The sequence below is a fragment of the Lissotriton helveticus genome, chromosome 1_1, assembly GCF_964261635.1.
Source record: "Lissotriton helveticus chromosome 1_1, aLisHel1.1, whole genome shotgun sequence".
Classification (NCBI taxonomy): Eukaryota; Metazoa; Chordata; class Amphibia; order Caudata; family Salamandridae; genus Lissotriton; species Lissotriton helveticus.
In genome coordinates this window covers 430,145,689-430,164,102 of record NC_136057.1, presented here as the reverse complement: position 1 = coordinate 430,164,102, position 18,414 = coordinate 430,145,689, and the positions used below count along the sequence as shown (strand labels likewise).

At 46.1% G+C, this 18,414-nt stretch overlaps 1 protein-coding gene across 6 annotated transcripts in view; it reads right to left on the bottom strand.

Moving 5' to 3' along the window:
• Positions 1-18,414, bottom strand: part of DNM1L (dynamin 1 like) — a 747,198-nt gene that overhangs the window by 527,414 nt on the left and 201,370 nt on the right. For 2 of the 6 annotated variants that reach the window (XM_078673803.1, XM_078673805.1), the window contains exon 3: positions 4,623-4,661. The exons of the other annotated variants lie outside the window; for them this stretch is intronic. In XM_078673803.1, coding sequence (XP_078529929.1) covers positions 4,623-4,661 — 39 coding nt within the window. The remainder of the gene's footprint in view (positions 1-4,622; positions 4,662-18,414) is intronic. 6 annotated transcript variants of the gene reach the window in all.

The following is an 18,414-nucleotide window of genomic DNA, read 5'->3' as shown; positions in this document are numbered from 1 at the left end:
AGAAACCGGTCCCCGGAAGCTTGTTTCCTTCCCAGTGTAAGAATTGGCTTTTGTAGTCTGGTCTGCCCTGTTCCCATGATGCACTGGGCCAGGGACAGACTAATTTGCATACAGCCAGGTTCTGAAACTGGGATGGTGCAATGAGCTAAAAAACGGTGTTGGATCTAGCCCTGATCTCTTGACTGGGTGAGAGTACTCTGCTTAATTCAGAGACTCTGTCCATCACCACCCCTTGTTGTAAATTAAAGTTATAATTCAGCAAGAAGAGGAAGAAGAGGAACAGGATGACGAGCACGAAGAGAGGCACTTTTTGCCTGAGGAGGCCAGGACGTCTCACCGGAAAGAAAACTTCATTTGGCAATTTTTTAAAATTCCCAAAGGTCAGAAAAAAGTAAATGCAAGATACGTAACTTGCCTTATATGTCAAGATAGACTGTCCAGAGGGACCGACAAAAAATACAGTTTCGGAAACTTCACAATCCATCGCCATATGACTAGGTGGCATCCTAACAACTACAGTGCTGCACAGTTTCGTAACGACCTAGATAATCTCCCTATTATGGCCAGAAGATCTAATTGCTCATACTACATACCAATCCCTACCATTTTCACAAATTTGATTGGAATTCCATTTAGTCATTTAGCCTGTAGACCTCTCTAAATACCCTGAGGTAAATTACTTCACAAAACACATCTGAAGTGTTGGAATTGACAACCAATGAAAATGTTACTTTCATTTTCTACTTTTTTTACCTGACATTTCATTGGTTATATACCTGAATATATATAAAGGAAGAGAAGAAAACACAGCCATTTTGACTACTACTTCTTGCTGTACATTTCAATAGTATTTTCACTAATTCCTTCAACTTCTTTCTAAAGGTAAGTTTTTATTTTTAAAACTGAAGTATATTGTGCACTATAAGTTAATATGGTAAACTTTTTCTGATAGATATATACTATCCCTCTGTAGTAGTTATAGATTTAGAGAGACTTCTCTGTTATAGTTATGGATGGAGTTAGGCTTCTCTTGTATAATTATGAATTTACTTACGTTAAATCACATACACTTTTTTATATTCCTACTTCCACTCTGATACTATACACTGCCCAAAGATAAATTCACTGATAAAAAATGCCTATCTAAAATTATTCCCAACATTGCCCTATCTCTACTAATATATATTTTTTTAATCCAAATTTCAGGCAAAATGGAAGGCGAAAACCAAGTTTCTTTTGAAATGGACCTGCAAGAGAGCAGCCAAGAATTGATTGATACAATTGATCAAATTGACATTGAATTTTTCGATGAAACTTGGGACAATGAACTACTGCAATGTGTACAAGCAGTAGATAACCTCCTTGCAAATGAGGACATTTTACACCCTCAGAGACTACAATGTATATTCCATGATAATTATGAAATTTCTGACAATGAAATGTTAGAAAGTTTAATAAATTATGAAACACAATCACATTAAAAAAAATGCTTAAAAAATAAAGAAAATAAAAAATCATCAACAAAAACAACAATCAATTAACATACAGCATTTGAAAAGTCTATCATTCATTTTTCATTGCAGTACGCTGCCCAGAACGCTTCCCGGTTCGCGGACCGGGCGCTCCCCACGCAAAAAAAACAAAAAATTTTTTTTGTTTTTTTTGCCCCGCGGGGCCCTTTTAAAACCTCCACATTAAACCTAGGGGGTCAGGGAGGATCTAGTATGCCTCCTTATGGTCATTTTCGCCTTTGTTTTGGCCTCCTCTTGTCTCTCAATCCTACCGAGAGACAAGATGGCGGCCGCTCCGGACTGTTTAGAATGTTGACAGACACCGGAGAGCCAATCAGCTTAGCTACGAGAAGTTCCGGTACGCTTAAGGTCCGCGGACCGGAGCGCTGCCCGGAGCGCCCTTACAGATATATATCTTTTTTTAAACGTTAATTTCTCAAAATCCACTGGAGCACATATATTGAGACCTAGAAAAGGCACATCGGGCTACCAGTCCCTACAATTTTGCCAAGTTTCATGGAAATCCATTCAGCCGTTCGGGCTAAAAGTGAGGCCAACCGCCCTATGGAAAACTCAATGTTAAAAACACGTTTTGGGACCCCCCTTTTTTCTCGGCCCCCCCTTGACGAAACCCCCCCAAATTTCCAAGGGCTGCTCAGAAACAAAATGTTCCATTTTCCAGAAAATTTCAGCCAATTCCGTCCACAAACGCCAAAGTTATTAGACATAGAATTTTCAAAAATCCCATAGGGAAAAAATCCTAACTATATATACCTACTGGCGACCGCCAGTAGGTAATATATATATATAGATAGATATATATATATATATATATCAAGTTACATATTTATGAAATTAAGTATGGTAAATCAATACTTCCTTGATATACTTTCCTTCACAATATTTTGGTCAACAGTATTGACGCCTTAATATTTTGGTTCAGTTATCTTTTTAAATCGATATTCTGGGGTAATGCCTCCAGGATGTGTGACCAGCAAATACTGCAACAAAATTGTGCCCTCCACTGTTTTCAGTTGCTATCAATTGTTACACATTAAAAAAGCAGGAAGCCTCCCGGGCTACCTGCAGAGGCACTGTAGGGAGCCCAGCTTGTAACGAAAGAGCATACAGCATGGGGACTATTGCTAGTTTTGAGCCACAGTCGTCAACCTTGTTCTGGATTCATCTATTTTCACTTGCATGGATGTCTAGCAAATGACTGTGCTGGTATTCTCAGACCAATCAAATCTATAACATACATGGCATGTTCTACCTGTAAATGGTCATTAAGAACTAGTACTGGGGTGGGGCTTCAACGACTCCTGGATGCCTTTGAATCTTTTATGGCCTCACTTGACCTGAAAATAAACGCAAAAAAATCACAGGTTATGCTTATGGGTAGGGCCTCTAGGAGACCCTTCCATAAAATTTTCCTTTGTGGGCAGGAAAAGCTAGCACGTGTTTCCTCCTTTCCCTACCTGGGTCTCACCTTTGATGACAATGGTAGCTGGGGCCCCCAAGTTATAAATAGAGCATCAATGTTGGCTAGGACATCTGCTGCCCTCCAGGGGTTTTCTAAAAAACTGGGGGGTAGGCCATTTGCAGCTATCAGCAAAATATATAAAGCTAAATGCATTTCAGTTGCATCATATGGTGGCTCAGTGTGGGGTTATAGGGGTATGGAACCCATACAGACAATGGAAAATAAATTTTTCCGATCTGTTTTGGGCGTCCCCCAGTCAACCCCGACCTATTCAGTTCACATGGAATTGGGGGAAGGCTACATTTCAGATCTCATTAGAACAGCTCCTTTAGTTGCTTGGATGAGGTTGTGGCTGAACCCAGAAATTCCTCTTAATCATACCATACTGAGGGACTGTATGAAACTAGATAACGCACATAGGATTAGGTGGTTGATGTACATCAAGGAAAACTTTTTGAAGCTAGGGAGGCCTGAATTTTATTCTGCTACTGATTCTCTAACGCTAAAAGATATAGTTTACATTAAAGCTGGAATGAAGGAGCTCCTAACCTTGGAGAGGGAAGAAATTGAGTTGAAGAAACCCTGTGTCAGGGCCAGTATATTGTTGGCTATACCCAATGGTCCTGACAATTATCTTAATGTGGTGACCCATCCTTACCACAGGTTTATCTTAACTCGTTTTCGATTTAATTTGATTCATTTTAGCTTGGGGTTTTATCCTGTTTGGAGCAGCCCTGAAAAGGCACCACCATGTTCTTGTGATCATTTTTCTGAGCAAAGTACCATGCATTTTATAATGTTTTGTAGCCACTATAATGAAGCTCGGAAAATGTTTCTTGTACCTATACTCAAGGAGGCAGGATTTATTTTGGTCAGACCTGCTCTTATTTACTTACAAATGCTACAAACTCCCAGGATCATGTTTTATGTGGCTAGTTTCCTGGTGAGAGCTATTAGAAGCAGGAATATTAGACTTAAAAATGTGCCTACTTGCCCTTGTAGTACAGATTAACATTTTAGCCAGTATGTTGACCTTTCGGGTCAGCATTCTTAGAACCGAAGTAACATGGTCAGTAGTTGCCTGTTTTAACTATTTTTCATGGGACACCCTTAGCATATTTTCTAATATTTCTTAGTATTTTTGCACTTTTGCACTTTTGCACTTTAGCACTATGCACTTTCTACCAGCTAGGCTGATGTTAATATGTAATATTGTGTATGTTGGTCTCATTAATTCGTCGCTGGTTCTTTTTAAACTTGTCATTTTTAAACTGCTTCTTAAATGTTTTTAATGTATGTGTTATTGTTTTATACATTTGTCATTGTCTTTGTATGATATTAAGTTATCGCAATAAAGTATTTGACTGACTGGTTAATATTCAATACAATGATGAAATGGTAAACATACAAATATCAGAAGACAGAAAAAGATGCCCAACTTATATGTGAAGCAGTAAAATTGAACAAGTGAAGCCAAAAGAAAACAAAAATGTAGATAACATACTAAGAAGAAACCAAGCTAGGGAGATAAGTGCACGGGAGATGCTTGCGTATGGTAGGTACACAGGCTCACAGACATGCAGAAATTACGTAGCAAGAAGGAAGAAAAGGCAAGTGGAAAACTGAACCTTTAGAAAGGTGCCTTGAGTTTTTCCACAGGGCTGGGTCTGTATTCAAAGAAAAACAGTACAAAGAAAACAATTAGACTATTCCACTCTCTCTATATGATTCAGAGTTGGAGTCATCACTTGCCTTTAAGAAGATAGCCCACCCACCACAAAGTTGCAAGTAGTGTACTAAAGTTGAATGTGTACAATTAGCTTACGTTTAACAAGATGGCAAGAGAACAACCGTTACCTACCTAGAAACGCAGATACTCCCACAAGGCACTGGGTAACTTGAGCCAAATTAAAAGATTGAATTTAGACCTATAAAGAGTTTGGTCTCTTTATATAGGACATGTCACAAAATCTTTTTTATTATTATTATTATTTTTATTGTTTTTTGTTAGAAAATAGCCCAACAAGAGGCTACACAAAATAGCGCATCAATGATATAAATTTGCATATGGATCTCTATCAATACAAAGTAGAACAGTAACAGGTAATGGTACAGTTGCTAAGCCTATCCATCATAATCAGTGATACATAACAAGGAATTCGGTCTTGTTGCCCCCCTTCTCCCCTGTTCACCAGTGCTTTGTCACCCAGCATGTAGACATGGATGTCCTGCCATGTCACAGAATGTTTCCCTAGTGCTGCCACCAGACAGCTCAGCCAGCACGCACATAAGTTAGCTTTCTGGAGCCAAATGTTCACATTTTGAAATGGAATGGAAGAACAATAGTTACTTACCTGTAATCTGTGGATCTCCAGTATTGGTATCTTTCATAGATTCACATGCCTGCATCATTGTCAGTCGTCGGAGTGGGAGTCCCACGGTACATACAAATAGCAGTAAATATGCATAACATAGGTATATCATGAGTACATTGCAACCAGGAAGTAAAATAGCTAGAAGTTAATATGAAACATTTTTCCACTTGCATGGCTCATCCAAGTCATTATATATAGTCCAAACTACAGCCAATCAGGCGACAGCATCCTCCAGCATATTCGGCTCAGGCTCTCAGATTTTATAGCACAAGTGTGATCTAGAGAGACAAAAAAAGAACATAGAAGAGCCTCCGAGGGAGGTGGGTTGCATGATTACAGGTAAGTAACTATTGTTCTTCTCCAGTATTGGGGTATCTTTCATAGTTTCACATGTAAATGTAAATGTAAATGTAAATGTATTTCGATTTATATAGCGCACTAATCACCCAGGGGTCTCAAGGCGCTTGCTTAGGGAACCCGTCCTGGTATTCCCCTGTGAGATACACCGGCAGGGTATTCACAAGGTGAAAGCCAGGCATCCCGCCACGAGGGGCCGTAGTGGAGATTAAGCAAGCTATTGCCCAGAGTCGCAGAGTGTGACCCCGTGAGTCGAGTAGGCACCGGAGCGAGAATTGTCGAGTCCGTGGAATTTTTGAGCCCGAGACCCGCCGAGTCGGGGAATTGAACCTTGGTCCACGGCTGATCTCAGCTTCCGGGTTTGCCGCCTCTAACCACTGAGCCACGCTTCTCCACCCTCCTGCCTGAATAAGAGTAGAGCGCAGTAAATCCATAAAAATACTCGTGAGATTCTGATCACGATATAAACATATGCACATCAGAGGCAAAATGTAATCATAGAGATAGATATATATATCTAGATCTATAGAATTATAGATCTATAGATCTATATCTATAACACAATATCTCCCCTCACGGAAAGATGGAGCCGCACACGCCACGATGAAGGCATTGATTTATTCACCAGCAGTGCAGGCAGTCCTGACGCGTTTCGGTCATCCTTTGACCTTTTTTGAAGGTAAGCATTGGCAAACAGGACATCCGGCTAGCGCTTACATAGTTGATTGCACTTTTATCATGTTTTTTTGCCCCTTGGTGGACACCACAATGGGTTTAAGGTGCTGGTGCATGCTGGTACTTGTGGTCGTTTAGCCGGTAACAGTTCAAACCCTCCAGTGGATGTTGCCAGTATTTTTGCTGCTATCAATTGGGGCTTTTCATTAACAAATGATTTGAAGCCTTTTACCTGCAACGTTGCTCCTCTGGCAGTCCTATTTTGAGGCTGCTAGGATCCAAGCCGGAATAGTATCCGGCAGCAGCCCATTAACCTTTGTCGTTCTCACGAGACACACAAGTTGGTTCAGTTTCGGGTAATGACGGCGCTCATACATTTGTCCACAAACAATCATATAAGATATGTACGTAAGAAAATACCAAAGAGGAGGAGGAAAGAACAGAGGCTCACCTTATTTAAAAAGATTACAGAGAACTGCTTGTCCCACAGACGTGTCTGCATTGCTGGCAGCCTCCAGACAGTAGTGCTTAGTAAACGTGTGCCTGATGGACCACGTAGCAGCTCTGCAGATTTGATGAAGAGGCACACCAGCAAAAAGAGCAGTAGAGGAAGAGATTGCTCTAGTAGAGTGCGCTCTCGGAGTTGCTTGTAATGGTCTGCCTGCATGCTGATGGCATAAACAAATTGCAGCAGAAATACAATGAGCAATGGATTGTTTGGATATTGGGTGTCCTGTACGCATCCTTCCATAAGCTATAAATAGCTGATCAGATTTTCGAATTGAGAATGTCCTCTGTAACTAGAATTTGAGATGCCTCTTAACATCAAGAGTATGTAAAGCCCTTTCCGCAGGGGATAGAGGATTAGGAAAGAAAGCCTTTAAAATGACCTGTTCGTTGAGATGGAAGTCAGAAGGTACTTTAGGCATAAAAGTGGAGTTAGTGCGTAGTACTACCGAATCCCTGGTGAATTGAAGGAAAGGCGGTTCAATAGTGAAGGCTTGAATGTCGCTGACCCGCCTAGCAGATGTGAGAGCTAACAGCAGAGACACTTTCCATGAAAGAAACTTCAAATCTACCTTATGAATAGGTTTAAAAGGATGGCGCATTAGTTGTGAGAGCACAACGTTAAGATGCCAGGATGGAGGTGGATGGTGGATGGGAGGAAACATGGGAAAATCCTTTGAAGAACTGCTGAATGATCCTAGAGGAGTAAAGAGAGTTGGAACCATCCTGTTGGAATCTGGAGATAGCCGCTAAGAATACTTTAAGAGTAGAATGTGAAAGGCCTAATCTTGCCAAATGCAAAAAGAAAGGCAAAATTTGTTCTGATTTAGCATGGATTGAATGAATGTTGGCGGCTTGACACCATAGGCAAAATTGTTTCCATTTGAGCCTGTATGTCTTTATTGTGGAAGGCGCTCTAGCATTTGCCAAGACTTCCCTACAGTCAGAAGGAATGTCTATGTGAGTGTCACCTTAGGGGTGTACAAGAAGAAAGGAAGTGAGGGTCTATGGGTTTTTATTGCAGACACAGAGTCAGCGTCTAACATAAGGCACAGGTAAACAACAATGGCTAGGCGGCATGTCCATGGAATGGAAGGAACGTCTTCACAGCGCGTCTCCGTCGTCTGCTTCTTTATCGCTCTCGCCAGCCCCAAAATAAAAGAAAGACAGGTGGCTGTTAGCTCACAGCTTATGGTCAAAAAGATATCGTCAGGGAGGGGAGTGAGGGCAACACGCGTGAGGGGAGAACAGGCTACCGTCACCAAGGAAGCAAACCAACCGCAAAGAGTGTACGTGAGTGCTTAGGAGTCCCCGTGCCCCTTCCGACCTCCCTCCTCCCGCTGCTGCCCCTTCCCGACACGTTTAAAGGGAAACAGGGTACGCAAACATTCACGTACCTGGGGTAGCCACGCGTCTTCCTGCGCGTGGCTGGGCGGTGCGTAGGAACGGTGGCCTCCTGGCTTCTCCGGTGTCCTCACGCAGTCTTCGTCCGCCTGGTCAGAAATCCGACTGCTCGTGCTTGCGCTGCCTTCCTCCTCCGCCGCTCCTCGCTCTCGACCTCCTTCCGTCGTCCGGGTATCTTGGTGGGTGATTCCCCTACGGGGCTTCGGTGCCGGTGAGCTCCGCACCATCCACACCTCGGCGTCTTCCGGCTCTCCCCTTTCAGGCCCTGATCCGCTCTCGGATTGGCGGGACGGCCTCCACGTCATCGGAGGAGGGAATTCCTCCTCGCAGGGCTCCCAGTCGTTAAAGGGCCCGCGTCCTTCCTGTAATCGAGATGCAGAGTCCGTTACGGGGCAGGACTGGACCCCGTGACACATCCTCCCCCCAGACTTTTCCCGTTCGGGGGAAAGGGGATAGCGGGATAGGAAGTCCGCATTGGTGTGCTTGGCCCCCTTCCTATGCAGGACCTCGAAATCAAAGGGCTGGAGAGCAAGGAACCATCTGAGAATGCGGTCATTCCGGCCTTTATTCTGGTGGAGCCAAGTCAAAGGGGCGTGGTCCGTGACCAGTGTGAATCTACGGCCCTCTAGGTAGTACCTCAGTTTCTCTATGCTCCACTTAACAGCAAGGCACTCTTTCTCTATTGTGGGGTATGCTAACTCACGAGGGAAGAGTTTCCTGCTTAGGTACAGGATGGGTTTCTCCCGACCTTCCTCATCCAACTGCGACAGGACAGCCCCGATACCAACTCCAGATGCATCGGTCTGCAAGAGGAAGGGTTTGACAACATCTGGGGTGGTCAGGACAGGGGCTGATGATAGGACATTCTTTAGGTCTTGGAAGGCTGCTCTAACTTGGGGAGAAGGGCTCCTAAACTGTACCGAACTGGCTGTCTTCTTCAGTAAATCCGTTAGAGGAGCTGACATTGAGGCGAAGTGAGGAATGAACCGTCGGTAGTAACCGACAAGGCCTAGGAAAGCCCGTAGATCTCTTCGGGATGTAGGAAACGGTTGTGCTTGTATGGCCTTTACCTTCTCCTCTTGAGGGTACAGCTGTCCGTTCCCCAAGACATAACCAAGATACTTGACCCTGGTAAAGGCTATGCGGGATTTCTTTGCATTTATGTGTAGTCCTGATTTCTCGAGGGCCGACAGCACCTGGTCTAGATGTTTAAGATGTGTCTCCCAATCAGGGCTATGTACCACTATATCATCCAAATAAGCAGCCGCAAATTTGGTATGTGGGGCAAGGACGGTGTCCACGAGACGTTGAAACGTCGCAGGGGCGCCGTGTAACCCAAACGGCAACACCGTGAAGTGGAACAACCCTTCTGGTGTGGTGAATGCCGTCTTTTCTTGATCTTGTGGAGAGAGAGGGACCTGCCAATAGCCTTTGGTGAGGTCGATCGTTGTTATGAATTGAGCCTCACCAAGGCGTTCAATTAACTCATCAACCCTAGGTAGGGGGTACCCGTCTTGTTTGGACACTCTATTGACGGCCCGGAAGTCAATGCAAAAACGGGTACTGCCGTCGGGTTTAGGGACTAATACCACCGGGGAAGACCAGTTGCTGGTGGACGGGACTATGATGCCGGCTTCTAACATCTTTTCGACCTCGGTCTTGAGCAGCAACCGTCGGGCCTCTGGCACTCTGTAAGGCTTTTGTTTTACTACCACACCTTCTGGAGTGGGTATGTGATGTGTAGCTAATGTCGTTCTCCCGGGTTGGTCAGAGAATATCGTCTGGTGTCCAGAGAGGACATCCGTCAATTCCTGGCTCTGTACCTTGGTAAGTTCAGGGTTTATCACCAGCTGATCAGAGGTATTCGGGGCCGTCCGGACTAGGGACACCGAGGGGGGTGTCCGAGGGGGAGGCCCCAACCACTTCTTAAGGATATTGATGTGGTAAATCTGGGTTCGATTAGGGGACAACTTCAGGGCATATGTGGTTCTCCCTATCTTCCGGATGACGAGAAAAGGCCCTTGCCATTCTTTCCGGAGTTTGTGGGTGGAGGTAGGGAGGAGAACAAGAGCCCAATCTCCAACTGACAATTCTCTCCACTTCTTTCCCCTGTCATAAAAGGTCTTCTGTTTGCTTTGGGCTTTTTCTAGCGTGTCAAAGGACAGGGTACGTAATTTGTGTAACCTGGTCCGTAACTGTTGTGCATAATCCAATAGGTCTTGGGCATCCTGGGCACCGTCTTTTTCCCAGCTCTCTTTTGTTATTTCTAACAGAGTGCGGGGCTTTCGCCCGAAAAGAAGTTCAAAGGGTGAGGCCCCCATGCTGCTTTGATGCTGGCTCCGTAGGACGAACAAGACCAAGGGTAGTAATTGGTCCCATTGCTTCCCGTCTCCGGTTAACAGCTTTCTTAGGGTGGTCTTGATCATGCCGTTATAACGTTCGACCAACCCATCAGTCTGGGGGTGATACACTGAGGTACGAAGATGTTTCAGGTGTAACAAAGAACAGACCTGCTTCATGAGGCGAGAGACAAAAGGGGTCCCCTGATCGGTTATGATGTCTTTGGGGAACCCCATTCGGGAAAACAATTCAATAAGTTTTTGGGATATGGCTTTTGTCGTAGCAGCCCGCAAAGGGAAGGCCTCAGGATACCTGGTGGCGTAGTCTACGATAACCATGACATACTGGTATCCCCGAGTGGACTTAGGAAGAGGGCCGATGATGTCTACCCCTATTCGCTCAAAAGGTTTTCCTATGATGGGAAGAGGGACAAGGGGAACCCTGGGTGGCACATAAGGATTGCGCTTTTGGCAAATACTGCATTCCTGGCAGTATTTTTTTACTTGGGCGTAAATCCCTGGCCAATAGAAATGTTGGGTAATGGATTGTGTGGTTTTCTCCGCCCCAGAGTGACCAGCAAGGAGATGTGCATGGGCAAAAAACATGACTTGGTCGCGAAATGAGGTGGGCACTATCAAATGGGAAGTGGCCTGTGCGTCTGCTTTTCGGTACAAGAGTCCCTCCTTTTCTAGGAAACAGGGATATGGGAGCGGGTCTCGTCCCTGGTTGTCCTGGGCGTTTTTCCATGCTGAGGCCAAGGAGGCATCGTTTAGTTGGGCCGCACGGAAGTTTCTATCAGTGGCCCAGGGTTCTTCTACTAGGAGACCGCTTTTGCTTTCTGGATCCATATTACTCTTACTTAGGACTTCAGACATAAGGGTGGTGAACCATTTGTTGTCAGTACCTATTATGAGGGCTTCAGGTAATTTCGGGAGTACTCCTACTTCGCACTGTACTTGAGTGCCCTTTTCGGTGACGATGGTCACGCGAGCTAAAGGATACGTCCGTATGTCCCCATGTACACACTTGATCCTAACTGAGCGATTCAGCATCGTGGATGAGTCAGAAAGGGAGTCGGCTCTAACCACTGAATGACGACACCCTGAGTCCAATAACGCTCTTATTCTCTTGTGATCCAGTTGAACACTTACGTAGAAGGCTGGGCCGGTTTCCTGTGCATACATGATGGCACGCGGCATGTATCCAACCTCCATGGGTTCCTCGTCCTTTTCTTTCTTTTTGCGACAGAACCGGGCGATATGCCCCCACTCTCCGCATTCATAGCACTGAGGAGCAGTCAGAAGGGGGATGTCTACTCTCACAGGCCGGGCTTTGATGAAGGGCTCTGGTGGGTTCTTGTTTGGTTTTCTGTCTAATTTTACGGGAAGTTTGTTGCTGATGAGTTTTTCTGGTTCTCGAACCATAGGACGGCTTTGAGCACGTGCATAGGAATTGGCCATTTCGACGGCATGTTCCAACGTGAGTCCGGCATGCTGCCTGAGCCATCTTTGAGTCCCAAAGGGTAGGGCTTCTATAAATTGTTCCAAATAGATCTTATTCATCACCTCAACTAAATTTCCCTCTTGAGGCTTCAACCAACGATCAGCTGCGTCTTTTATCTTGTAAAAGAGGGTTTTTGGGACATCAGTAGGTTGCCCCCTTTCTTGGCGGAACCGTATCCTATGGCTCTCATCATCAACCCCAAGCCTTTCTAGGACGATCTGTTTGACATGTCCATATGTAGCTGTCCCGTCTTTGTTGGCCAGCTGGTAAGCAGCCTGTGCTTCCCCTGTTAGCAGGGGGGCCAAATAGAAAGGCCACCGTTCCCCGGGCCATGCGCTAGCTCGGGCAGCTCGTTCAAAGTTAAAAAAAAACGAGATAGGGTCGTCACCGGCCACATGTTTCTGCAGGGGAACAACAGCTCCGGGGGTGCAGCAGTTCGGTGTTGGCCCAACGTGGCTAGGAGCTGTGTCTGACCCTCTGCTAGCTTTGTTAACTGTTCTGCCTGTTGCTGAATAGCTGCTGTAAATGTGGCACGGTCACTGTCTGCCTGCTCAGTAGATTGTCCAATAGCCCACTCCATTTTGGTCTGCCCTTCTCTCATCTAGGTTATTAAGGCCTCCATCTTATCAGAAGGATGCTCCTATCTGGCTCGCCACTTGTCACCTTAGGGGTGTACAAGAAGAAACTGAGCCCAAAAGGAAGTGAGGGTCTATGGGTTTTTATTGCAGACACAGAGTCAGCGTCTAACATAAGGCACAGGTAAACAACAATGGCTAGGCGGCATATCCATGGAATGGAAGGAACGTCTTCACAGCGCGTCTCCGTCGTCTGCTTCTTTATCGTTCTCGCCAGCCCCAAAATAAAAGAAAGACAGGTGGCTGTTAGCTCACAGCTTATGGTCAAAAAGATATCGTCAGGGAGGGGAGTGAGGGCAACACGCGTGAGGGGAGAACAGGCTACCGTCACCAAGGAAGCAAACCAACCGCAAAGAGTGTACGTGAGTGCTTAGGAGTCCCCGTGCCCCTTCCGACCTCCCTCCTCCCGCTGCTGCCCCTTCCCGACACGTTTAAAGGGAAACAGGGTACGCAAACGTTCACGTACCTGGGGTAGCCACGCGTCTTCCTGCGCGTGGCTGGGCGGTGCGTAGGAACGGTGGCCTCCTGGCTTCTCCGGTGTCCTCACGCAGTCTTCGTCCGCCTGGTCAGAAATCCGACTGCTCGTGCTTGCGCTGCCTTCCTCCTCCGCCGCTCCTCGCTCTCGACCTCCTTCCGTCGTCCGGGTATCTTGGTGGGTGATTCCCCTACGGGGCTTCGGTGCCGGTGAGCTCCGCACCATCCACACCTCGGCGTCTTCCGGCTCTCCCCTTTCAGGCCCTGATCCGCTCTCTGATTGGCGGGACGGCCTCCACGTCATCGGAGGAGGGAATTCCTCCTCGCAGGGCTCCCAGTCGTTAAAGGGCCCGCGTCCTTCCTGTAATCGAGATGCAGAGTCCGTTACGGGGCAGGACTGGACCCCGTGACAGTGAGCGAATTCAAAGTGCTCAGGAGCCAGGCCACTAAGTGCAGAAATGCAGTATCTGGGTGGCAGATCGGCACTTTCTGAATGGATAGAAGGTTCAGTATTGATCGCAACTGTATGGGATTGCATTCGGAGAGAAGGAGGAGTTCGGTGAGCCAGAACTGGCGAGGCCACCTGGGAGCTATGAGTATTAGGCGGCAAGGCTCCTTCATTTTCCGGAGAACCCTGGGAACGATCGGTATTGGTGGAAAAGTGTAAGCATAGATCCGCGACCAGTTAATCAAAAACGCATTCCCGCACGATCCCTTGCGGGGAAGCCAACTTGTGAAGAATGGGCATTTGTGATTCAGACTGGTCGCGAACAAGTCCAGATCGGGTCGACCCCACTTCTGAAAAATACGATCCAAAGTTGGTTGATGGAGCTCCCACTCGTGATTGGAAATTGTCGATCTGCTGTGGGAATCCATGAGATCATTGGAAACTCCTGGGACAAGGACTGCTGTCAGATTTATCCGATGTCTGATCACCAAATCCCAAATCCGCTGGGCTTGCTGAGACAGTAAAGCGGATCTTGTCCCGCCTGATTTGTTCAAGTAGTGCATACTTCTCGTATTGTCCATCCAGATCAACACTGATGCTCCGAGAATGATGGTGCGAAAAGATTTTAGGGCTAGGAAGATTACTAGCAACTCAAGAGGTTGATATGCGAAGTTTTTTGTTGCGCATTCCATTTGCCGCTGACTGAGTCCTTGCAGGTGTGCTCCCCATCCTTCAAGGGAGGCATCCGTGGTGATGACGAAGCTTGGAGCTTCTACTAGGAATGAGCAGCCTGCTGTTACGTTTTTCTTTCAAGTCCACCAGCGTAGAGCTTCCCTTATCCGAGGATTGATGTGGAAGAGATCGTTGAAGGATCCTGAAACCTGCAACCACTGTTTGTTGAGCTCCTCTTGCAGCGGTCTCATCTTGAGACGGCAGTTGGGGACCAGGGGAATGCAGGATGAAAGCATCCCCAGAAGAGACTAACTGCCGGACTGAAACGCACCTTTTTGATCGCAGTAGCTGGGCGAGTTTGCAAAGTTTCAGTTGCCTTTCATTTGAGAAAAAGGCTCGTGTCCGCAGAGTGTCAATGGTGGCTCTCAAGAACGTCCTTCTTTGCGATGAGACAAGGCGAGACTTGTCAAAATTGATGGAGAGGCCCAGAGAATGGGAAAAGAAACAGACATCTCGGAATGTGGGCGTTGGCGGTTGTGAAAGAATTCACCTTGATAAGGCAGTCGTCAAAATAAGGAAAAATTTGAATTCCCTTCAGTCGAAGGTGTGCAGCCACCAGTGCTAAAGACCCGGGGCGCGGAACGTAGTCTGAAAGGAAGACCCTTGAACTTGAAGTCCCTACCAGCCACTCAACCTCAAGAACTTTCTGTGTCTGGGTAAAATTGGTACATGAAAATAGGCGTCTTGGAGGTAGAGGGTGGTCATGTGATCCCCGCTGTGAGGAGTTGAAGGATTTCTTGAAGAGTCAGCATCCGGAAGGATAATTTGTTGAGATATTTTTTGAGGGAGCAAAGACCTAGAATGGGACGCCATTCTCCCGATTTCTTCTTTAACAGAAAAAATCTGGAATAAAAAGCGGTTCCTCTTTGCAATCTAGGAACTACTTCCATCGCTCCTTTTCGTAACATCATATTTATTTGGGAAAAAAGCTCTGAGAGGTGGTCCTTTGGGAGAATTCGGAGGAAGTTTTACAAACTCTAGAACATGACCTCTGGCTACAATGTCCATGACCCATTTGTCTGTTATATTCGACCATTTTGAGTAGAACAGGAGATTCTTCCTCCAACTTTTAAAGAGCAGGTGGCAGTTGTTACTGCTTCTTGGACGGATCACGTCCGTGGTAAATAGACTTCCTTCTGTTTTGTGAGTAGGAGGTAGACTGTTGCTGCGTGAAGGATTGTTGGCGTTGGTTACTCTGATAGGATTGATATTGTCTTTGCTGATTATAGCCTCCTCGAATAGAGATGGATCCGAGGCCTCTAGCACCACAAAAAGGCGGTTTTCGATACTGAAGAATTCCGAGAGATCTTGCTGTATCGGTATCCTTTTTAATGGCCTGTAGGGTCTCGTCAACATGCTGACCAAAAAGAGACTTGTCGTCAAAAGGCATATCAATTATTTTAGCCTGAACCTCTTGGTGAAATGATGTTGATTTTAACCAGCCCTGTCGCCACAGGACTGTGGCACCTGTCAGTTGTCGAAAACCTGTAGACGCAACATCCACAGACGAATCAATAATCTCAGCTGAGATTCGTTCCCCTTCCTGAAGGATCTTAAGCGCCTCTGACTTAGAGGGCTCAGGCAACATGTAGATGTAGGGAGAAATGTCCTACCACATCTGTCTATCATATCGTCCTAAGATGGCCAGTGAGTTGGCTGCACGGACGGTCGTTGCTGCCATGGTCGAAACCTTCTTTCCAACAGCGTCCAGACGTCTCCTACCCCGATCAGGAGGAGCGGATATCAGACAGGAGGGATTCCGCGCTCGTTGGGCGATAACAGAATCTGCATTTGGCTGACCTATCAGACATGCAGGCGAAATGTCCGGTGCTTTGTATTTCTTCTCAAGGCGGGGGAGGACCGCAGGAATAGAAGCAGGAGCTTTCATAACTTTTAGTCCTTCCTGCCAAATGAAATTAATAATTGGGATAGTCCTTATTTGTTTCCTCGGTTGCTCTTTAAAATCGTAAAGGAAACAATCATCCTTTTTTGTTTCCATAGGAAGAAGAAATCGTTGTGTAGCCCTTTCCATGAGAAGATGAAAACCGCCAATGTCAACAGGAGGAGAGTCAGCAGGAGCAGGAATGGAAGGAGACGAAGTTTGTATCTGGTAGTCATCCCATTCCGTAAGGAGAGATCGGTCATCCAATTCTCCTTCCTCTCTATCGTCGTCAGAGGTGGGAGCGTCCTGTGAGTGATGCGAAGGTACCGGAGAATGTGGCCTGGGTGACCTCAAAGCTGATAAAGATTGAGGAACAGGTGTGGGCGGTATAGAAGAAGCCGATTCAGATGGAGGGAAACAGCGATAATAATCGTCCAACATGTACTGCAGATTATTTAGAAGAGCCAAAGGCGTTTGGGCCATAGGGATTGGATCTGGAGCTGAAGGAACCGTCTCCGGGCAAAAATCATCATCTTGATCCACATCTTGATACTTAATGAGGAGCTCAGAAGGGCTCCTGGCAGTACAAAACCTATCACTCATCTGATTCTTCATCATCCTCTCAAGAATCCAACAATTGTTCAGGTAATATAAGAGGAACTTTAGCAGGGGAGATGGTAATTGGAGAAAGGACCTCCAAGGAAGATCCACGCCTTTGTAGCAAAGAAGGCGCTGCTGTTGATGGAGGCAACTGCATAGACAGTGTCATAGACGATGCATTAGATGTTGCAGGTGTAGACGAAGACCAAAGAGCCGTACATGAAGACAGTTGTAGCGTCGACGAGTCAGCCGTGGACGAGGCGGGCGTCGATAGAGTCATCGTTGACGAGACAGACCTAGTCGACGAGACACACTCTTAATCTTCGTCAAAGAAACGTCGACAGTAGATTTTACCTCTTTCGTCGACAGAACTGGTCTTACGGAGAAGGAGACCAGTGTCAACGGCGAAGATGCCGACGACATTATCATCTGTGGCTTCGGCGACGAGAAAGTAGCAGCCACGGCGACGGAAGGCTGTCGACAAAGGAGTCGTCGTCAAGCTTGTCGACGAGGGACCCCGTTTCGGAGGTAAATCTTTGTCAGAAACCTGTTTTGAAGCTTGAGACTTCGCAGTCTTTCTCGGGTGCGTAGAAGGCATAGTTTTACTCTTAGAGGGTAGAAGAGTCTTTTTTGAAGTAGAAGGCAGCTCAGCACTCTTGGAGGTGTGCTGTTTTTTCGACACCTTAGCCCCAGGGGAAGATAAGTCTGTGTCAGCAGTCCTCTTCCTAGAGGAAGTAGTCTGAACAGAGGCAATTCTCCCAACTTCAGACAAGGGGTTCTGTAGCCACAGAAGTAGACTCCCCTCTCTGTCCCTCAGAGTCTTTTGTGGGAAAGCTCTGCAGATCTTGCAGTCTCTCACCTGTTGGTCAGGATACAACAGTAAATGCACTTCTTGTGGGGATCTTCTGAAAACAGCCGAAGCTTCCCACAAGATTCACAAGGTCAAAAGAGAGATTTCTTTTAAGAGGACATCATAAAATGAAGAATTTCCAAAGAAAACTGAGAAGTACTGAGCAGAGCTCAGGGAGACTCCCTTCACACAATGTGCGGTAGAAAATCTGAGAGCCTGAGCCTCTGAGGAGAAAATTCTGGAGGCTGCTGTCGCCTGATTGGCTATAGTTTGGACTATATATAATGACTTGGAAGAGTCATGCAAGTGGAAATAAAATTCCCATTAACTTCTAGCTATTTTATTTCCTGGTTGCAATCTACCTATGATATACCTATGTTATGCATATTTATTGGAATTTTTAAGTACCGTGGGACTCATACTCCGACGACGGGGAATGATTCAGGCATGTGAATCTATGACAGATACCCCAATACTGGAGAAACGTAAACTGCTGTCTTGACTTAGTGCAATGGTCACCAAGACAACACAAAAGCCAGGATTCACCAGGTAACATTCTTAACAAACACAGAAAGAGGCAAGTCGGGCAGAAGCAAACTACAGTCGGTTTGAAGGTACTAATAACATGCGCATTACTG